This window comes from Hemiscyllium ocellatum, chromosome 5 (genome assembly GCF_020745735.1).
Source record: "Hemiscyllium ocellatum isolate sHemOce1 chromosome 5, sHemOce1.pat.X.cur, whole genome shotgun sequence".
Taxonomy (NCBI): domain Eukaryota; kingdom Metazoa; phylum Chordata; class Chondrichthyes; order Orectolobiformes; family Hemiscylliidae; genus Hemiscyllium; species Hemiscyllium ocellatum.
In genome coordinates this window covers 16303089-16320618 of record NC_083405.1, presented here as the reverse complement: position 1 = coordinate 16320618, position 17530 = coordinate 16303089, and the positions used below count along the sequence as shown (strand labels likewise).

General features: G+C 40.9%; 1 protein-coding gene across 1 annotated transcript in view; it reads right to left on the bottom strand.

The window, feature by feature from the left end:
- The window catches only part of ankhb (ANKH inorganic pyrophosphate transport regulator b), a 119181-nt gene that overhangs the window by 47019 nt on the left and 54632 nt on the right, over nt 1-17530 (bottom strand). Inside the window, exons 6-8 of the mRNA XM_060825318.1 lie at nt 16599-16733; nt 15002-15094; nt 12213-12299 (exon numbers count right to left, since the gene is read on the bottom strand). Coding sequence (XP_060681301.1) covers nt 12213-12299; nt 15002-15094; nt 16599-16733 — 315 coding nt within the window. The remainder of the gene's footprint in view (nt 1-12212; nt 12300-15001; nt 15095-16598; nt 16734-17530) is intronic.

Sequence of the window (17530 nt, the reverse complement as noted above, 5' to 3'; positions counted from 1 at the left end):
TCTGAAATCTCCCTATATATTTAATCATAGCTTCATTGGACGATCCCTCAGAAATATTTTGCTGTAATGTTTTCCCTAATCAAAATGCCACTCCCCCTTCTCTCTTGCCTCCCCTCCTCTCCTCCCTGTAGCATCTGTACCCCAGAACATTGAGCTGCCAGTCATGTGTCTCCTTCAGCCATGTTTCTGTAATAGCTATTGTATTTCAGTCCCAAGTTCCCATCCACATCCTGAATTCATCTGCCTTACCAGTCAAGCCTCTTGCATTGAAATAAACGATTTATTCATCAATCTTCCCTCATTCTTTGCTGTTCTCTTTCCTGCCTTGTATATTTAACTTTCTCCCTTTAATTTCCATACTCTCCTCAACCTTCTCTCGTCACACTGCTTAGGGTCCCACCCCACTGCCAGACTAGTTTAAATCTCCAAGTAGTTCTAGCAAATTTCTTCACCAGAATATTGGACCCCTCCAGTTCAGGTGCAACCTGCCCCTCTTGAAGCAATCCTAAATCATCCAAAAATCTGAATCCCTCGTGCACCAGTTAGTCAACTGTACACTCATCTGCCCTATCTTCCTATTACTACTCTCACTAGCATGTGGTACCAGGAGTACCAGAGATTACTACCCTCGAGGTCCTGTTTTTTTAACCTCCTGCCTAACTCCCTATATTCACTCTGCAGAACCTCATCCTTTTCTATCTATATGCCTGGTACCAATGTATATAGTGACCTCTGGCTGCTCACACTCCCCTTTGAGAATTTGCTGTAACTGCTCAGAGATATCCTTGACCCTAGCACCAGAGAGGTAAATGCACAATCCTGGAGTCACATTTGCGGCTGCAAAGACACCTATATGTGCCCCCGACTAGGGCATCCCCTTTCACAATTGCTCACTTGGATCTTGCCATATTCTACAGCAGCACCAGTTGTAATTCTAAAGACCTGGCTGCTGTATTTCCTGAGACAATCCCCACTCAATGGTATCAAAAACAGTAGACTTGTTTGAAGGGGTTAGCCACAGGAGATTCCTGCATTACCTAACTACCTCTCCTGGCTGAACCTGTGGTGTGATCACCTCCATGAAGGTATATCACATTCTCTACCTCCTGTATGCTCCTCATTGATTCTAACTGCTGCTCTAACTGATCTATGTGGCCAGAGAGGAGCTGCAGACATAGTTGCCCAAGACACTGACTCAAGTGCTCCCTGATCTCCCACATTCGACTGTCACCTCTGCTCCTTTAACAATTATTGGACATAGGGGAAACTTTTAAAAGTTCTTACGTGGCTCTTACCTTGATGCTGCTCTCCCAGCTCAACAAAGCCCAGTATTCCCCTGGGCCTACCCTTCAATCCAACCAGCAGCACCTTGACAACAAAGGAGCCCCTAGCAAAAAGATGGATGGAACAGACACACAAATGCCTCCCGCCCCCAAACTCCCAGCTGGACCCCCAACATTTTCACTCTCTGCAATTGGCACACCAGACCTCCCCAGATCACAACTCATTTGTATTAAAAAAAAAGGTAGAATCTTTTCCCTAAATGATAGACCATGGTGAGTCAGCTGAGAAAAATGGAGAGACTGGCAGAAATTGATGTTGATTCTGAAAAAAAAATGATTCTGCAACAAGTTTTTGAATGGCAAAATGAGAATTGCAACTGGTTAGCTGCCAAAGGCCTATTTGCATGCCACGAATACCAAATCCTCTCTCACGGACATGTACTTCAATTCTCTCACATGCTAGATAAGAACTGGAAAACAGTGAAAGTCAGAGCTGGTGCCTGGCAATTCCATTTGCTTCCCCAGGCTTTCACCTCAGATGGCAGTCACCAAGATTTCAGTTTATGACCCTTGGACAGTGACTGGCTACATTCCATGTTAAGGCACAAAGGAAATGGAAAATGCCTGCGACCACACCTGGAGTGAGTGAAGTAAGTGTTTCTTCCTGTCAGAGAACCTAAGCCACACTTGAGTGAGAGGAGGTCCCTCAAGGGGCAATGGCATTGATCAGACACTTCCACAGTACAGCTTGAAGTCATCTGCAGTCATAGTACCCTGTATACAAAATGCATGCAGTGTCCAAGCCATGGGGGATATAAATCTTTGTCACAAGCTGCCCAGTCCAAATCACTAGGTATTGAAGTTACTTCTGTGAAGCATATATAATTACAGATGACTTAAAACGTAGCACTTGTGGGTCACTACTGACAAACACAATCCAAGATCTCATGGGCTACACAAGCGCACAGAGATTTCATCTCCTCTTGAATTGTAAGTATTCGCTAACATTCTCTTGCATGCAATGTTGCCTTTCTTGGATGAGTTCAGAGTTGGGATGGCCTGGCATCAGTAATAATACAATCCTTACAATCACCTACTAAATCTGGATGATTACTTGTGCCGCATTCAATAGAATAAAAAAGGTCCTTATGCCACAGGTTCATGCACAGGCAATCCATGGCTTTCTTAGTTGGAATGCTCCAAACCCAAGTGTATTAATGACCATAATAAATCAATATTTGTGTGCAATTGGAACAGCACATATTACTGATAATCTGCTGTTTGATACTCCCCGCTCATTCAGCATTACCTCGCTGTAACCTCCCTCTGTACAGTCGAGGTACTCCTTCACTCGTAATGCAACTCCCCCACACCCCTTTTATATCCCCTATCACACCTGAAATATCCAGCTGCCAGTCCTGTCCCTCTTTCAGCCAAGTCTTTGTAATTGCAATAATGTCACAGAGCTCTGGTTAGTACTTGGAACTAAGTTCATCTCTCTTGCCTATTGTACTTCTCACATTGAAACCCATGCATTTCCGACCATTTCCCCTGCTCTTAGTAGCGTTTCCCTGCCTGTTCCTGTTCTTAGTCAGGTTTGCCTTGGTTTCTACCTCTTCCTCAAATTTCTGCATCTACTGCCCTACTCCTCTGGTTCCCAATTCCCCTGCCGCACCCCTAACCAAAGAAATATCCCCGCCAAGGACATTAGGAAATTAAAAAGTAAAAACTCATTGAATTCAGGCGGCAGGAGACAGAGGGTGGTGATAGAAAACAGGTTGTGACTGGCACCTGGTGTGCAGGGGCATACCACAGGGATTAATGCTTGATTGTTTGTAGTTTTCATTAATGCTATAGAGAAGAATGGTGGAGGTGATAAGTTAGTTTGTGGAAAGCGCAGTGAGCAGGGATGTGATCTGTCACAGTTGGATATAAAGAGATTGGTCAGATCACTGGTAGATAGATTTTAACTCTGATAGATATGAGATAATGCACTTCGGAAGAGAAAGTGACGGACATAAAACACCATGTGTTTATGAAATACATTTGTATCTTCAAAATGTTTCAGCTTGCCACCTATGCACCCTCAGAAGTGTTTCCTTTTCATTCCCCTCCCACTATGTGCATGGTGAAGGATGATAAGGACAAACCAGGCTAGTAAATCTAACATCAATGGTAGACAAATTATAGGAAGAATTTTTGAGGAACAGAATTAATTGCCACTACAAGAGGCAAAGATTAAATCAATGATAGTCAGCATGGCTCTGTCATAGGGAGTTTATGTTTTTCAAGGAAGTAACTAGATGCGAGGGTAGTGTAGTGGATGGAGTCTATACGGACAAAGATTTTCACAAGTTCTCATATGGGAAACTGTTCAAGAAAAGCTAAGAGTTAAGTATCCAAGGCAATTTGGATTCAAAATTGGTTTAGTGGCAGAACGCATAGGACAAAACTTGTTTTTGAGACTGGAAACTTGCACCAGTGGTATACTGTAGGGTTTGATGCTGGACATATTGCTGTTTGTTATATACCTACACATTGATAATCTCCGCATGAGTGTACACTTGATCAGTAAGTTTGCAGATGATAACAAAGTTGGTGATATAGTAATGGTTAGGAAGGAAGAAAGCCTTAACATATACGATGATATGGATGGGTTGGTCAGATGAACAGAACAATGGCAAATGTAATTTAATCCTGAAAAGTCTGAGGTGATGTATTTAGAAGGACTAACAAGGCAAAGTAGTATATGAATGGCCAGATCTGAGAAAGTACAAGAAAATCTCTGAAGATTAAAGGGATTTTGATGTGCATGCCCACAGATCATTGAAGACAACAAAACAAGTAGTTAAGGTCGTTAAGAAATCAGATAGGATACTTGCCTTTATTAGCCAAGTCATTAAATCCAACCGCAGAGAGGTTATGATGAAGCTGTATAAGATGTTAGCTAGGTCACAGTTGGAGAACGGTGTTCGGTTTTGATTGCACCAGAAAAAAAGTGAAGAGGAGATGCGCCAGAGCTTAAGCTGGAGCTGGAGTGTTTCAGCAATGAAATGCATTAGATAGGAAAAGGTTGTTTTCCTTAGAACAAAGGAGGGAGTTGGATGTACAGGATGCGAGATACAGAGACAGTAAGCTTTGCACGGTTAGGAAGGAAAAATCATAGCCAAAGCATATAGTCCAGAAACTTTAGAACAATCTGGGAATTAGGTGCAGAGAGGAAGAGCTGCTTTTTTCTTGCCTTGTTGGTCGATTGTTCTCTTGAACAGGATAAATTGAAACCTATAATCAGGAGTCCAGCACAAAGCGAAGAATGACATCATATGAATGTTAATTGGTTGGTAATAGCTGCTAATTTGACTATTACACTTTCAAAGCAAAAAGAGAGTAAGGCAGGCGAGGTAGTGAACAATAGGGAGTGGGCAAGCAGGAGAGCGTAAGGTGTCTAAAGGTTCAAGGGTAGTTACAGTTTCAGAAGAGGAAACAGCAAGTGTTATGGAGAGGGAAGTGTTAAGTGCAGCAGCAAATGGAAGGGAACAACAAGTTGAGAGAGGTAAGTTCTGAGCAGGAAGGAGAAGAAAGCAATGAGTGGGAGAGTGCGACTCAGTCTGGAAAGTGGATGGCATTGTGTTTAAAGAAAACAGTGAGCATGCAGTCACAATACAATTTTTGGCTAATGTGCAGGAACACAACTAAAACAAAAACATCCCTTGAGTAAGTTCTACTATTTACAAACAACACTATCACAACACAGTCTGAAAATGGAATACTGCAAAGTCAGAACCATACAGCACGGAAACAGACCCAACCAATCCATGCTGACCATAATTCCAAACTGAATTAGCCCCACATGTGTGCTTGGCCCATATCCCTCCAAAACATTTAATTAAGTACATGCATGAGAAATGCCTTTTAAACGTTATATATAAACGTGTACCCACATTCATCACTTCCTCTGGAAGTTAATTCCACACATGAAATCAGTGTGCAAAACAAAAAATGCCCTCGTGTTTTTTTTTAAAAAAAAGGCTTTCTCCTCTCTCCTTAATAAAAATGCCCCTGCAACTCCTTTTAATCAATTTTATCCAATCCAAAATAGTTGTCATCTCCCCCTTTACTGCCATATCTTTCTCTCGCTCCTTTGAGAGGAATTAATAGGTATTTATTCAGAACCTCATACATCCTCTTCACAATAAAGATCAATAACTTGGGTCTCTAAGCAGCATCACACCTCCTCCAACTTCTTAAGAAGATTTTTCTAAAATACATTTTGTGTGAGGTTATACATTCTCATTGTCTCTATACCCTTCTATTCCCTTTGTTAGAATTCTGTATTTCCCATTTGCTGCTTGGCCCTCTCCTTTATTATGAACTTTTGCAATTAGCCTTTTTTCTCCCCTTATATTAACTTTTGTTTCTTTAATTACTCATGGAACCCTAGCCTTGCATCATTTCCCTTTCTCCCACAGGGTATATTCTTTTCTGTACTCTATTTATCTCCCCTTTAAAGGGCTTCCAGACTATTTGCTGATGGATTTCCGATTCAAATTCACCTATGCCTGATCTTTTTTCTAGCCCACATCCAGTTTTGCAGTTTTATGCCTGATTTTTCCATGTCCTTTCATTCATTATTCTAAACCTAACTACATTATGATCACTATTTCTCAAATGTTATTCTATTTGACTCACTTCATTTTCTAGAATTAGAATCAAAAGTTTTTTCTTCCTTATTGTTTAAAGTGACACTTTAAAAATTGACACTTTGCAGACAGAGAATTCAGCCATGTATACCAAACCATTAAAATTTACTGACCCCATGTTCAACCTACTTGACCACATTTTAAAGTAGCCTCTTATTATGATGTCATATGTGCTACCCTGACATTTTAAAAGACATTTGAAGAGTGAATTTCATATTTTTGAAAGTGAAACCTTCAATTTGTGCTGCTTCCTACAATGTAATTTTCTTTTACTATGTATCTTATTGTAATCATTTCAGTTTATAATTTAAGTTTTGATCAATTTGTTCAGCAAATCCATGAAGGTCATGTCTTTGTTATGCTACATGCATGCATTATACTGATTCCTGTTGTTATCTACATCCTAAACACTATAAAAATCAGTCAAGAACTCAATGGCTTGTTTGTATAACATGTTTATCCAGGTTATGGGCAAATCCTACAATTAACAAAACTCAGGTTCAAGGATTTTTCCAGTCAAAAAACTTATAATCTGCATAAAGTGAAGAAATTGCTCACTCAGAAGACATTAAAATGTGTATTTAAGTGTGAGGACACCATAAACAGAATCACTGACAGTGTAATGTGGTCTTACCAATCAGCAGCTACTCTGAGCGGATTTCGTTTCTGACCTGGTATCATTCATTATAGTTTTCAGTGCTGCCAACAACTTTGTATCTAAAGGCTGGCTAAAAGTAATGGTATTCAACATTTCTTCAGGACTGCACACCTGGTAGGTTTCCTTACCATGTATCATTGCACGTCACAACTTCTTGTTATTCCACAAAATTAATGTTTCTGCATAGAGCTGGAAGGTATGCATTATAAATTTAGCTCTCTCAACACTGAGCAGCTTACAATGGGAATACATACTGTGAACTAAGTGCAGTGATCAATGTGTTTAATCTGCCATCTGTATGTTAACTTTGATCATGCATATAATGGTAGAAAAGTCGCTTTGGTCATTTGCAGTCGTGAAAAGCTCTGCACTGGTACTGTTAAATAAAATCTACCTGACAAACAGCATTTCCAAATTTAGCATCAGGTAAATAATGCGCTTCCCATCTGTTTTTCATATCCAAATGCATAACTTCACATTTACCCATATATACCTCATCTGCCATGTAATTCGCCTACACACTGTCTAAATCATGTTGAAGACTCCTTACAAATTACAATCCTGCCCAGGATTTTTGTATTGTCAGCAAAGTTGGAAATGCTACATTTGTTTCCTTCATCCAGGTCACTTACATACATTGTGAATAGCTGATCTTTGCAGTGGCTCACTAGTAACTACCTATTACTTGCATAAACATCTATTTATTCTCACACTGTTTCCTACCTATCAGTCAATCAGTTCTCAATCCATGCTAATGTATTGCACACGATCCCATGTGCTTTAATTTTGTCTACTAACCTCCAAAAGGTGTGCATGTTAGGTAGACTGGCCATGCTAAATTGCCTGTAGTGTTCAGTGATGTGCAGGCTAGGTGGGTTAGCCGTGGGAAATGCAGGGTTACAGGACTAGGGTGGTCGGGGTCTGAGTGGGATGCTCTTCAGAGAATTGGTGTGAACTCGATGGGCCGAATGACCTGCTGGAGGGAATCTATGATTGAGGGACTTTAACAAAAAAGACTTCTAAAAATCCAAATACACCACAACCACTAGCTCTCTCTTTTTCATTAGTTGCATCCTCAAAACACAAGTGAATTTTGAAAGCATGATTTGCCTTTTATAACCCATGATGCCATTTAATCCATCACCTCATATTAGGCTAACTGATCTATAATTTTAATGTTTTCTCTCCCTCCCTTTTGAAATAGCAGTGTTACATTTGTTACCTCTGATCTGTAGGAACTGCTCCATTAATGCATCTAACATTTTCAGGACCATGTCCTCGAGTACTCTGGGTATGTAGATCATCAGGCCCTGGTGATTTGTCAGCCTCTAACCTTGTTAACTATCCTAGCACCATTTTCTTATTAAAATAAATTTCATTCAATTCCATCCTCATTTCCCTAACCTTTGTTAGATGCATTGGCCATGCTAAATTGCCCATAGTGTTAGGGGTAGGAGTAGGGGTATGGGTGGGTTGCGCTTCGGCGGGTCGGTGTGGACTTGTTGGGCCGAAGGGCCTGTTTCCACACTGTAAGTAATCTAATCTAATTGTCTTCTGGGAAGACATACTCAAAGTAAGTGTTCAATTTTCCTGCCACTTCGTGTACAGAATCAGAGAGTACAGAAGAGGCCTTCCAGCCCACCAAGTTAGCACCAACAAAACTACTCTAAATCTACACTAATCCCACTTCTCAGCACTTGGCCCATAGCCTTGAACGTTATTTCAAGTTCTCATCCAAGTACCTTTTAAAAGTTAAGACATCTGCCTCAACTTCCAGGTAGGGCATTCCAAATTCCCGCCACCTTCACGACAAAAATGATTTTCCTCAAATTCCTTCTGAATCTCCTTCCTTTCACATTAAAATTATGTGCCTTTGTTATTGACCCTTCAACTAAAGGGGAAGAGCGGTTTCCTTTCCAACTTGTCCATGCCTGTTATAACCTTATACAGCTCAGATTTCCACTTTCAGCCTTCTCTGCTCTAAAGAAAGCAACGTGAACTTAAGTTTAACTTGATACGAGGCACATCCTGGTGCACCTTCTCTGCAGCCTGTTCCAGTGCAATCACATCCTCCTTATAGTGCGGTGACCAGAATTGCATAGGGCACTCTAGCTGTGACCTAATCAAAGTCCTTTACGCTCTGAACATAACTTCCCTGCTCTCATCATCTATGCCACAACTGATAAGGCAAATGGAATGCTTGCCTCTAACTACCATATTTACTTGTCCTGCCATTGTGCACAAGAATAGGCACTAGAGTGCAACATCCAGAGTTCAAGAGAGCACAATTCCAGGAATGGCAAATGGTAGCCCCATCATGCACTGCTAAAGCAACCAACCACTGAGGCCCCCCATGGTGGAGTGACTTTAGGGAGTTTAGAAAGCCAGATATCTGAATGTAAAATATATTAATGAGAACTGATTGCCCATGTGGCAGCAATGTGTTGGGGTTGCTGAGAAATCCACAGGATCTGTTTTTACTATATTGGTTATTTGTTGCGCTCGGTGAAGCCTTTGACCACAGTTCGTCTATGATTCGTGTTAATTATGGATATTAGAATATCAGCTGTCTGTATACTTTTTAAAGTAAAGCTGATTATTGCTTCTGCAAAATTATGCAATTTGTGGCTTTATTCTATTAGTAAGTGTGTGGAATCTCACACCGTAACAAATTTAGTGGTCTGGTCCACAGTCATAACATATCAAAACCATTTGCTTTTATTTGAATTCAATGCTGTTATTAAAGTAGTAAATAATTTCCAACTACCAATCAAAACTAGATAAAATATACAATGAACACTAAGATAATGTCCCTATTTTAGATAATCACTTACTTTTCTATTCAGTCTGGCTACATGTTCTGATTTTATCTTCGTAGGAAGCAAGTAAGGACTGCAGATGCTGGCAATCAGTGCTGAAAAATGTGTTGCTGGAAAAGCACAGCAGGTCAGGCAGCTCCAAGGAGCAGGAGAATCAATGTTTCGGGCATAAGCCCCTCTTCAGGGATCTTCCTGAAGAAGGGTTTATGCCTGAAATGTCAATTCTCCTGCTCCTTGGATGCTGCCTGACCTGCTGCGCTTTTCCAGCAACACATTTTTCAGCTCTTCTTAGGAAGCATTCATTTTAATGTATCATAGCTATAACATTTGATATACACTGAGATTCAACTTCTTCCTGGACCATACTGTCCTTATACCCCACCCCTCACTTTGGAGGTATTTTATTCAGTTTTGCATACCCTTCCAAAGAAAGTAGGAGGATTTTACATACAGCAATTGCATTTAATCATCCACACAGACAGTTGCCTGAAGCAGGAGTTTGCTGCAAATGTGTTGCTGGTCAAAGCACAGCAGGTTAGGCAGCATCTCAGGAATAGAGAATTCGACGTTTCGAGCATAAGCCCTTCATCAGGAATAAGAGAGAGAGAGCCAAGCCGGCTGAGATAAAAGGTAGGGAGGAGGGACTAGGGGGAGGGGCGATGGAGGTGGGATAGGTGGAAGGAGGTAGATGACCTGGGGGGTGCAGTGAGAGAGGGACTCACTGAAATCCTTGTAGAGGGAGGAAGAGAGCTTCTTCAAGGAAGGCATCCTTGTAAGAGGATTCGCAGTAGGTTAAAATCTTCGAGTAAAAAATGAGGTCTGCAGATGCTGGAGATCACAGCTGCAAATGTGTTGCTGGTCAAAGCACAGCAGGTTAGGCAGCATCTCAGGAATAGAGAATTCGACGTTTCGAGCATAAGCCCTTCATCAGGAATAAGAGAGAGAGAGCCAAGCCGGCTGAGATAAAAGGTAGGGAGGAGGGACTAGGGGGAGGGGCGATGGAGGTGGGATAGGTGGAAGGAGGTAGATGACCTGGGGGGTGCAGTGAGAGAGGGACTCACTGAAATCCTTGTAGAGGGAGGAAGAGAGCTTCTTCAAGGAAGGCATCCTTGTAAGAGGATTCGCAGTAGGTTAAAATCTTCGAGTAAAAAATGAGGTCTGCAGATGCTGGAGATCACAGCTGCAAATGTGTTGCTGGTCAAAGCACAGCAGGTTAGGCAGCATCTCAGGAATAGAGAATTCGACGTTTCGAGCATAAGCCCTTCATCAGGAATAAGAGAGAGAGAGCCAAGCCGGCTGAGATAAAAGGTAGGGAGGAGGGACTAGGGGGAGGGGCGATGGAGGTGGGATAGGTGGAAGGAGGTAGATGACCTGGGGGGTGCAGTGAGAGAGGGACTCACTGAAATCCTTGTAGAGGGAGGAAGAGAGCTTCTTCAAGGAAGGCATCCTTGTAAGAGGATTCGCAGTAGGTTAAAATCTTCGAGTAAAAAATGAGGTCTGCAGATGCTGGAGATCACAGCTGCAAATGTGTTGCTGGTCAAAGCACAGCAGGTTAGGCAGCATCTCAGGAATAGAGAATTCGACGTTTCGAGCATAAGCCCTTCATCAGGAATAAGAGAGAGAGAGCCAAGCCGGCTGAGATAAAAGGTAGGGAGGAGGGACTAGGGGGAGGGGCGATGGAGGTGGGATAGGTGGAAGGAGGTAGATGACCTGGGGGGTGCAGTGAGAGAGGGACTCACTGAAATCCTTGTAGAGGGAGGAAGAGAGCTTCTTCAAGGAAGGCATCCTTGTAAGAGGATTCGCAGTAGGTTAAAATCTTCGAGTAAAAAATGAGGTCTGCAGATGCTGGAGATCACAGCTGCAAATGTGTTGCTGGTCAAAGCACAGCAGGTTAGGCAGCATCTCAGGAATAGAGAATTCGACGTTTCGAGCATAAGCCCTTCATCAGGAATAAGAGAGAGAGAGCCAAGCCGGCTGAGATAAAAGGTAGGGAGGAGGGACTAGGGGGAGGGGCGATGGAGGTGGGATAGGTGGAAGGAGGTAGATGACCTGGGGGGTGCAGTGAGAGAGGGACTCACTGAAATCCTTGTAGAGGGAGGAAGAGAGCTTCTTCAAGGAAGGCATCCTTGTAAGAGGATTCGCAGTAGGTTAAAATCTTCGAGTAAAAAATGAGGTCTGCAGATGCTGGAGATCACAGCTGCAAATGTGTTGCTGGTCAAAGCACAGCAGGTTAGGCAGCATTTTTACTTGAAGCAGGAGTTTGCTTATTCTCCCAATGTCAACGTGGATTTCCTCCGGGTGCTCCGGTTTCCTCCCACAGTCCAAAAATGTGCAGGTTAGGTGAACTGGCCATGCTAAATTGCCTTTAGTGTTAGGTGAAGGGGTAAATGTAGGGGAATGGGTCTGGGTGGGTTGCTCTTTGGAGGGTCAGTGTGGACTTGTTGGGCCGAAGTGCTTATTCCACACTGTAATCTAATCTAATCTAATCTCTTCAAAAATCAATAACTCAGTCTTTTTGCACATTTATTTTGCAGTTTTCATTATCTACTACTCTTCCTATTTTGAAGAGTTAGCAAATATAACACGTTTACCATTGGTTTTAATACCCTGATCAAATGTTTCAATAAAAACAAACTGCAGGATACCTTTTATTTGAATCTCAAAGACAAATGGAATTATTTTTAAAAACTCCCAACATTAACAGATTAATTCAGAATAAACAAAAAAAACATTTTGAAGGATGTATACTTACTGTGACGGAGACAGCCAAACAAGTGAAAGTAAATCTCTTGATATGTGACTTATTGATGACGTGCCCAAGTTTATTGCTTGGGTTATTCTGTAATAAATGGAAAAAAGAAACTCAGTTTCTAGCTTCATCTTGTAATAAAGTCCAGGAATTTGAAATATCCATTCTGATTGAAGACAATTTACGACAATCATAATTCTCAACTTCTCAAAAAGCTCAAACATTTAGAGGTACAGTACAATTACTAGAAAAACATTTGAACACCCACTGCGTGAATGCATTTTCTTAGAAACCTCAAAAGTGCTGGTAAGCAAATTGGCAATTGTGAAGGCAACATTTTTGGGTGCAGGATAGACTGTGGTGTGCAAGGCATGTATAAATCATAGCAATATATGGTAGTGTCAGTGCTGTCTCCATAATGTTCAGTTCTTGGCAGGAAATCTTAAAAAGTCACAAAATTAAAATAACATATGCAAGGCACAAATAGCTGCAAAGCTGTTTGGACATGAAGAAACTAAATGTAAAAATTGTTTTACTCAAGGTTAGTAAGAATGATAGATTTGAGAACACACCACTTTTGGATGAGAAATTGCTTACTGCAGAGGAAATGCAGTCAGTCACCTCATTGCAGATCTATAATGGTGTCATTGCAAGGCACTGACTCCTAATCTTCAATACTGGCCAACTGGAATCAGTACAGCTAGGGACAGTTTGAGTCCACCTGAGTTATACCACAGCTAATATGGAGGTCATTTGAATTTTACAGCAGTCAACATTTGCTGTACGAGTAGCCTGCAACGCACTGAAATTTTTGAAGTTTTGTTTCTGTATATTTGTCTCAATTTATTGTCTAAATTTAGAAATTATAGGAGGGCACAGAAGGCAACAGTAGAGCTTGATTTGAGATTAGCAGCAAATACTACCTCATGTGTTGTGCATACTGCACGAAACTAACAGGTCTTTCGATCCATGCAGCTCAAGTATTCCACCACTTATTCAGTTTTTGCTGATATTTTCAAGTAAAAATCTTACACTATGTTTTCACGTTGACCTTGCGTAACATCTGGAGATGGTTACAGAGAGTGGTGAACTCGGCCCAGACAATCACAAAGGCCAACCTCCCACCTATAGAATCCACCTACCAGGCCCGCTGTCAAGGAAAGGCCACCAGCATTCTCAAAGATCCATCCCACCCCGGGCAATGTTTTTCTACAACCTCTACCATCGGGGAGAAGATACAGAAGCCTAAACACACGCACCAGCCGATTTTGCAACAGTCTCTAGCCTACTGATGTTAGAATACTGAGTGGACTTCCAAACTCTTAACATTGCCTGTACTTGTGTTTTTGTTTTGCCTGCTGTTTACCAATTATTTACTATCTATGCTACTTAAGCCTGTGATTTGCTCGTCTTGCTCGCAAGACAAAACTTTTCGCTGTGCCTTGGTACACGTGACAATAAATTCAATTCAACATTGGGAACGTAAGATATTGGTTTCACTAGTTTGTTATTTTGAGTCCTTTAAGTCATCAGCTTTTACTGACCATCCCACGTGTGACTCACTATTCTCAGCAATGTTTTTGAATCTTAACCATCCTCTGAAACAAAGGGCAATTGAATCGTGTCATTACGGAAACCACTGCCTATACCACATAGAATGTAACAGTTCAAGACGGTGATGACCATATTTTCTCTCGGGCTCTTTGGAAAGCCAAATAATACTGGAATTGCTTGCCATGTTCTAATCTAAAAGATTGAACTTTGAAACAAAAATTAAAATTCAGAATGACTCATACATTTAAAAATACTTTCAAAAATAAAAGGGTTATTTGCACTTGCATTGTAATAAAACAAATTCTAATAAGATAACAGATTTGATACTTTTGTTTTCAAATCAAGAGTCATACCAATCTCCAGAACAGGATAAGGCCCTTCCAACCCATTGAGTTCATGCCAGTCAAAAACAAGCCACCTATTATAATCTCATTTTCTAGTACTTGGCCAACAGCCAGCTTTGTAGGCCTTGGCAACACAAGTCTATTTCTAACTACTTCTTTAATGTTGAGTGTTTCTACTTCTAGCACCCTTATAGGCAGTACTTTTAAGATTATTACCACATTCTGCAATCTTAAGTCAAAATATTTCTTAAAAAGTGAACTAATTAGCATAGAGAGAGTCATAGAGGTGTACATCATGGAAACAGACCCTTCGGTTTAACTCATCCATGCTGGCCAGATATCCTAACCTAATCTAGTCCCATTTGCCATCACCTGGCCCATATCCCTCTAAATCCTTCCTATACATATACCCATCCAAATGCCTTTTAAATGTTGTAATTGTCCCAGCCTCCACCACTTCCTCTAGCAGCTCATTCCATACACATACCACCTTTTGAGTGACATACAGAGAAACCTCTAATTATCTGTCATTTGATTATCTGAAAGTGATTATTTGGCAAGATTGTAAGGTCCCAATGCTTGGTTAAACTACGTTGCCCGACATTCGATTAACCAAATGAAATACTGCCCGTCAGTGTCCTTCGGATAATAGAGGTTCCTCTGTACTTGTTAATAATGATCATTTCACATTTCTCAAGCAGCCAGGTTGCCATAATCAGATGCTACATAATGTTATGTTAAATGTTGTAAGTGTCTATATTGTAACTACCAGAAAACAGCAATGTCTGTCAGCGATTTGCACAGCTTGCTTTAAGTATTTCACTGTTAGTAATTGTATTTTTTGTTCTGGTTTTTCTTGTTGACTGTTCATTCATTTGCCATGTCCAGGATTACCTTGTCAAAAGCAGGGTAAACAGCACGGAGCTCAGTCAGCCACCCATAAGGCATGTGGCCCACTGGATATGTGGCCGTTAAAACAGCAACAGCCTGAAAGTGAAATGTAAACAAAAAAAAGTCATTAACTTTACAAAAGGTTTGATATACAACATTCCCATTGTTTTCAGATATTTCTGAAAACAAAGGGTAATTTTCAGTTGTTTGCAAGTAATAAGTTGGGTGATTGTGAATTGCCTATCCAATGTCTGATTTTCAGGTTCCTGTCATCAGCACGTTAAGTAAAAATTTCCTCCAATAAATTAGATATTATTCAATTAATTGTTTCATAGACTATAAACTGCCTAGAAAAAAAAAAGCTGCTGGCAAGAAAATATCATGCCTGACCATTGCTTTCTCTGGAGGTTGGTTTGAGGTCATCTTGCAGAATTAGACTTGTCTGCAAATATCTACCGAATAAAGCACACAGACTCCTCAAGCATCACTCAAGACAGTCTTTTCATTGGAAGGGTAAAGGTGATCCAAACCTACCCTCCCACCCCTTCCTCTTAAGTGTAAAAATGGTTTTTTTTTGCACAGGAGAAATATCACCAAACACGTAATAGACCTCTTGCAACTGTAGCCATACAGAAGTCATTCTCGTAAACCCTCCGCATTCCTCAAACCTCAAAAAAAAAACCACCTTCAAGGAAGAAACAAAGAACCGGTGGACACTGAAATTAACCCCATTTATTTTACTTCCATTTTCTTCATTTTTGTATTCACAACTTTGAAATAACTAATTGATTTAAAAAGATGTTACAACTCTACTTCAGCATGCAACATTTACACGATAATGAATCAGAATCAATTCTGGTGCTGCCTTAACACTAACTTAGTAATTGTTGTCTGTATTATAAAAGTAATTAATGTAATAGCTATATTCCAAATTATTTCTCAAATGCTTGAGCAGAACACATGATATCAATTGGTCAATCTTTCCAAACAGCTATTGTGTTATTTATGCAGTGGCACAGACATCATTAGGGGATGGCTGACATCTCTTTTGTTGACGTTCAGAAAAGAGACAGATGAGCTGTAACCACATGAGTATGCCACAATGATAATGTCTGTGTGTTGGTGGCAATTTGAGGAATCATGCATTAGTAAACAAACTTGAACTTATAAAAGATTTACTTAATTCTTTTTCCATGAAGGTAGTGCTTATTTTATTAAAAACAATGCTAGAGACCATCCTAGATGCAACAAAGTCCAGATTTTATTCATAAAAATAAATGATCAATCCTTTATAACTGGCAACAGAATTCACAATTCCTGATGAAGGGTTTTTGCCCGAAACGTCGATTTTCCTGCTCTTTGGATGCTGCCTGACCTGCTGTGCTTTTCTGGCACCACTAATTTACATATATACAATACGCCAAGGTGGATGAAAACACTGCTTGCAACTACCAACATGTTCTGTTACCGCTGACTGGGGATAGGTAAACGTGTACCTGCATTAGGTTTGTCCATGGACTCTAAGTTCGTAATTCAGATGCAAAGTCATAACTTTAAAGCAGTAAGTAAAAATATTTTGGGTAAATGGAGATAAACTCACCTCTGTGGCTGCTGGACTACCTCCCAGATCACGAGAAACAAACAAGTTGACAATGGGTCTGCTTATTCGCTGAGTTGCCAGAATCAATGCCAAAGGCCACCAAAAGGCCAGCATCTTTTTTATAGTGGCCTCGCCCTGCAATGTGAAAAGTTCAAGTTCAGATCCAATATAAATGAATGGGAAATATTACGTACTTTGGGTATTATTATCCCCTTCTTGGAGATGGCAAGCAAGATGGCAAGTAGGGCAAATAATTTGGCTAGGCAGCACTGGAGAGATACACACTGCTTCTTGATGTAATATGCTGGAGCAGGAGATCAAGAAAGTAATGATGTTTCACCTCTTGAAGAGCATAAAGGGGGATAGGTCCTCAGGGGCCAATGGTATCTACTCCAGGTTTCAGAGAGGCAAGAGAGGAGATTGCTGGGGCGTTGACCAAGATCTTTGTATCCTCTCTAGCCACTGGACAGGTTCCGGAGGACTGCTGAGTAGCTAATGTTGTCCCTCTGTTCAAGAAAGAAAATAGGGATAATCCAGGAAAATATAGACCAGTAAGTCTCTCACTGGTGGTAGGGAAGCTATTGGGGAGAATTCGTAGGGATAGAATTTATGCACATTTAGAAAACATGGCCTAATTAGGGACAGTCAACATGGCTTTGTGCAGGGCAGGTCATGTCTTACTTACTTGATTGAGGTGACAAAGATGATTGATGAGGGTAGAAAAGTGGATATTGTTTACATGGATTTTAGTAAGGCTATTGACAAGGTCCCACATGATAGGCTCATCCAGAAGATTAAAGATACATGGAATCCACAGACTTGGCTGCATGGATTCAGAATTGGTTTGCCCATAGAAGACAGAGTGTAGTAGTGGAAGGGTGTTTTTCAGGTTGGAGATCTGTGACTAGTGATGTTCTGCAGGGATCTGTACT